At 38.3% G+C, this 5287-nt stretch overlaps 1 protein-coding gene across 1 annotated transcript; it reads right to left on the bottom strand.

The window, feature by feature from the left end:
* Positions 1-472: 472 nt before the first annotated feature.
* Positions 473-4963, bottom strand: LOC121760162 (uridine kinase-like protein 1, chloroplastic). Its single transcript, XM_042155786.1, has 14 exons — positions 4675-4963; positions 4487-4578; positions 3929-3998; positions 3680-3798; positions 3394-3490; positions 3210-3289; positions 2415-2609; positions 1978-2061; positions 1836-1896; positions 1631-1691; positions 1272-1365; positions 1092-1164; positions 924-1006; positions 473-832 (listed from the first exon to the last, which is right to left on the bottom strand). The coding sequence occupies exons 1-14, from the start codon at positions 4868-4870 to the stop codon at positions 686-688; spliced, it is 1452 nt and encodes a 483-aa protein (XP_042011720.1). The 5' UTR covers positions 4871-4963; the 3' UTR covers positions 473-685.
* Between the last annotated feature and the right edge of the window lie 324 nt (positions 4964-5287).

The following is a 5287-nucleotide window of genomic DNA, read 5'->3' on the forward strand; positions in this document are numbered from 1 at the left end:
TCCGTGGCCTACAATGGCGCCGTGAGGATCGGCGTTAGAACCGGCGTCACCACACGAATCGGCATGGGTACGCCAAAATTGATGCCGATTTCGCCAACGCCGGTCGCAGTGGTTCGGCGTCAGAACCGGCGTCGGCGAAAAATCGGCGTCGCGGTTTTGACGCCTCCATTGCTGATGCTCTCACAACAAGCTAGATGTGAATTCAAATATTATCGAAAAAAATATAATTAAAAAAAAAAGCATATTTGGAAAATACATCCACCTTCTACAAATGTTCAATGATCTGTATTTAGCTTCCCTCTTTCAAGTTGCGAATAGAAAAATAGTACTCCCTTGATTCCATTAAAGATAACCCACTTTTCTCTTTGGTTTGTTTGAACTAAGATGATTCATTACTAAAAATGAAAACACCTTCCTCCACTTTATTCCATCTCTCTTACTTTACTCTCTCTACTTCACACACAAAATAAAGTTGCATAAATTCTCGTGCCGCCAAAGGAAGGGGTCATCTTCCTTGGGACGGAGGGAGTATTGATTATGGTAAAACATGAACTGGTATAAGCCAATGACACAGAGAGAGTACAAGAGATTCGTGCTCCAACCGAGCAAACATGGATTAGCATAAAATGTACAATTATAAATACGGTCAATTGGCAACCAAATGCCTCATCAGGACCAGCAACGATCAATCATCAGTGCCAAAGTAACGGTCGCCGAATTCTCCCATACCCGGTATTACACGGAATTCTTTGTTCAGGGCTACGTCGATCTCTGATGTCACGATCTTCAATGTTGGGAAGCGTTTGCAAACGCAATGTATGCCCTCCGGTGCCTGTACATACACGATACATAAGAAGTAACTCACATTGATCCGAACTGCAGATAACGTTGTTTATTATCCAAGAGAAGAAAGAATGACTCACCGATATGAGGTTTAGGAAGATAATGTGAGATTCTGGAACTCCTTTCTGTATGAGTAGCTCGATTGCCTGATTAGCGGAGTTACCTGGCAGAAAATATATTTCAGGAATTAAGATCATAACCAACTAGGCGACTAGCCATTACCGACAAATGTGGGTAGACTCGTCTACCTGTAGCAAGGACAGGGTCAAGGAGGAGGACGTGGCGCTCACGGATATCGTTAGGAAGTTTTTCATATATGAGCTGTTCAGGTATGAGAATCAGAAACAAAAGAAAATGTCAGAAGATTTTGCTGCCATTCTGATACAGACTAATCTCCAACTGTAAAACTGAAGGAACGAATATACAACCTGCTTCCCATCGTCGCCCTCGCGGTGGATTAAGATTTTCCCAATTTTAATCCCTTTACAACAAGCACGTAATGCATTTTCCATGCTTTCCCCACTACAAGAAAATATAAGTGATAGATATGATCCCATTTCCACAAGAAATATGAAAAAAACAAAAAGCCATTTCAAGGAGATTAGCAGGTCTGCTTATATTATATAGAACGTGGAAAATGAGAAGATGAAATTGAAATGCGTGAGATAGCACACGTACTCTATATGAGTATATACTAAATTCTGATGGTAAGCATCACCAAAAATTTAACTCTACCTCTTTGAACAAATATCACAGTATTTTGGTATACACAAAATTATTTCCTTACCTTCGAATAATGGAAACCGCACACAGTTTCTTGCAAAAGTCAACACCAGTATATATCGACCCTGCATTAAGTTCCAATACTGTAATGAGTGGCACCCACAACCACTACATGCTTCAATACAAAAATAAGAGGCACCCCAACCCCCAACAACAAAAAGGAAGAAGCATACACACAAACAAAACAAATCTCATATTTTGAAGTATACCAGTCGGGGTGGTAATTTGTTTCTCAGTGAATGGTAAATGACCAAGACCATGTTCTGTAACCTGAAATATCATAATCAAAAGTTCGTATCTGGGAACAACTATTATTCAGTAATATTATGAATTAAGAGAGTTCATAATTACCAGACGTATAAGCCTGTCAGAGTAAAATACAAAATCATGTTTGGAAATGTCTCGGTCTCGAATCAGGGTATGCATGCCTCTAATCTGTAGCACAAAATCACAGAAATCAGAGTCTATAGATTATAATCATCACAAACATTCAACTGAAAGATATAAAGGCTGCTAAATTCAGTTGTTTGATTAACAGTACTGCAACATTAAGCAAAGAGGCTATATTAGAAACCTTGTTTACCAATTTTCATGTAACTGGATTTTAGATATTATTACAGCTTATTGAGTTCATAGCATTTCCAAAAGATGAAACTCTACCACAGCCCAGTCATAACAGCTACTTACATCAGATTACGTTAAAGGGACCTTCTTATCTTCTAAATAACATTCAATTGCAAGATAGCATGAATCTATAACAAGAAGTCAGAACAAGCTAGAATGTATACCTGGAAGGTCGACTGTATGACAGTAACATTTGGATATATTTTACACAGGTCATGCTGCCCAAGTTTGGTGCGAAGATGTTGGACAATCAAGTCAACTGCAACATGATTGTCACCTCCACGAGGTATAATTACATCAGCATACTTTTTGGATGGCAGGACAAAATCATCAAAAGCAGGCTTCACAAATTTCGCATACTGTACCAAGGATATTATTCAAAAGAGACTTTGTTAATATGAAGACTGCAAGTAAAAGTACATTATCTTGAAACTGCGAAATAGAGAACCCAGAAGTTAAGCACTACTATTTCGTAGTATGTTTTGAAGAAAAATAACTCTTCAATTACAATACAAGGGAACTTAAACTAAAGAACTCACACAAGGAAGAATTCAAGTTATCAGCCTCCAGGGGTTTTTATCAAGGTATACTAAAAAAAAGAGGTTGGCAAACTGAACCATTGGCAACCTCAAATATATGACAACAAAATAATACTCCCTCCTTCCTTAAAAATATGAACTTTTGAAGTGACACGGTTTTAATGCACAATTGGTAAAGTTAGAGAGATATAGAAAGAAAAAATGACTGAAGTATTGTTAGTATTGTTAGTGGAGATTGGAGAATGGGTCCCACCTCATTAGAGAGAAAAAAAAGTTTCCTAGAATTGAAAGTCCATAATTTTAAGGGACGGAGGGAGTAAGTGAATTCAAGCAATTTCCTAAACATTGTGGGGGCATAAAATAAAAGAAACTACATTAATCTTCACTGTTAAAAGAAAATAAAAACAGTGAGAGGCTTGCCTGTTCTAGCACAGAGTTTATCTCCCTACCCCTCTCCACTATATCTCGCCTTATTCTACGAGCAAGCCTCACATCAGCATCTGAATCAAACAACTAACATTAACAAAATGCATGATTTAACCATGATTGTAAGTATAGCTCATCTAGGAACAAAAGAAAGAGAAAGAAATAATTCAAAGTTCACCTGTGTCAACAAAAATCTTCATGTTCATAAGGTTTCGTACTCGTTGATCATGAAAAACAAGGATACCCTCAAGTATGATTACATCAGATGCGTTTACCTGGAATCATAGGAATTTTGTGTTGGAAAATAAAAGATTCTCTACATTTTCACATACCAGCTGCATTCAGCATAATGGTTATGCCAGCAAATACCATGCTTTATGCCAATTTTAAGCATTCTCCCAAAAAGTTGTAGAGTAAAAAAAAGTGCAATCTGCAGGCAAACATTCAAGATTCAAGATATCTACCTGGCGGAAACTGTCCGAACACCTTTGATGTGTTTTAAAATCATATATCGGGACATGGACTGGCTGGCCAGATTTAAGCTTTCCAACACACTCCAGAAGCTGCTCAGTATCAAAGGCATCTGCAATAGATGTTCATAAGCATTGAACTTTCTAACAAATCTGTAGAACCGTAGAAGCAATAATAGGTTGATTTCAGAATAGTTCAGTTAAAGGTTAAGTTCCTTATCAAGAAGACAAGAACTGAGATACCTGGATGGTCGAAATTGTACTCGTGCACACGTTCCAACTCCTCAGGAGTTAAGCCTCGATAGAAAGAATCCTGCATTACACTAGGATGACGTGTTAAGAATTTAACAGAACTAAGATAGTGATCAACTTAGTACTGTGAACTCATTCTCATCACCTGGTCTTAATAGGAGAAACAAAGCACCAACAAGCAAATAAGGGATTTATCAAAGTGATGGTAATACTCTATGTTATGCCTTGGAGCAATTGAATTTGATACCATGCCACATTGATATGTATATACATATATATTTGTTCGCCTTACAGAACCTCTCTAAGGTTATTTCAGAAAAATTAAGTCCAGAAAAACTAGGTGTTGAAATCAAATGAAGTTCAGTAATCTAACATGGAAAGCCCAAGCACAACTAGCTAAAGTTCTCCACCGCACTTCCACAAATAGCAGAAGATAAATTAAAAGTGAGCTCAATTATTTGTCAAAATAGGGTAATGAAGTTTCAATTTATGGCTTTTCAACAACAACAACACAGTAGCATCAATCAATAAAAGAATTCAAGCACAAACCTGGTTCACTAGCACCACGCGATGATCATGGAGCTGCTGAATAATCATATCGCAAACAGTCGTCTTCCCCGAAGCAGTTCCTCCCGAAACCCCTGCTCCGAGAGCAAAAAACAAGCAGCCACACTCAAAAACAAAATTCAAACCTTCTCCAACACGAGCACGCAAATTAAAACAAAAATTACAAGTACCGATAACGAAGGGCTGCTTCTGCGCGGCGGAATCGGCGGCGGTGAAAGCGGACGCCGGAGTAGCGAGCGGCGCGGAATCGCGCGGCGACGGAAGGGAGGGCGCAGCAGAGCGCAGGCTGTCGAGGCGTAGTCCAGAGAAGTGGGGGCCGGACGCCGCCTCCATGACGTAGTCGATCGCCGTCGTCTCTTCCAGCATGGGTAGTGTTGGGCAGTTTGAAGTAGAGAGAGAATAAGGTGCTGTTTGGTGCAGTGGATTTCAAATGTGTTAATGGGATCTTCCTCAGGTAAATGCTATTCCCACTTTATTTGCTTTCTTTGTCTGTAAAATTTTTCTTAAATATATTCACCTTTCTTTGAGCACCTATTTTATAGTGATCATTGTTTGCACATGATTTTGATGGTATGGACTTTATAGTAATGTATTTCGCCTTGACTTTACATCGACCTTAGTATTCGCCAATATTAGTACTTAGTTTTTATATATTATAGTTGTATAATTATTTGCCTAAATTAGTACTCCATAAATGCTTCCTAAATAATGGGATTTCATATTTATGGTTACTAAAATAATACCACAAAAAAAATCCTAAATATTAGTACTATACATTACAAG

This window comes from Salvia splendens, chromosome 13, assembly GCF_004379255.2.
Source record: "Salvia splendens isolate huo1 chromosome 13, SspV2, whole genome shotgun sequence".
Taxonomy (NCBI): domain Eukaryota; kingdom Viridiplantae; phylum Streptophyta; class Magnoliopsida; order Lamiales; family Lamiaceae; genus Salvia; species Salvia splendens.

Bases quoted from the DNA above. Each gene is read 5' to 3' on its own strand.
- LOC121760162 (XM_042155786.1), bottom strand. From the start codon at position 4,870: ATGCTGGAAGAGACGACGGCGATCGACTACGTCATGGAGGCGGCGTCC. The intron at 2,062-2,414 runs GTATACATTCTA...TTTGTGCTACAG, and splicing joins TCATACAGTCGACCTTCCAG to ATTAGAGGCATGCATACCCT. The intron at 1,165-1,271 runs GTTGTATATTCG...ATACCTGAACAG, and splicing joins AGGGCGACGATGGGAAGCAG to CTCATATATGAAAAACTTCC.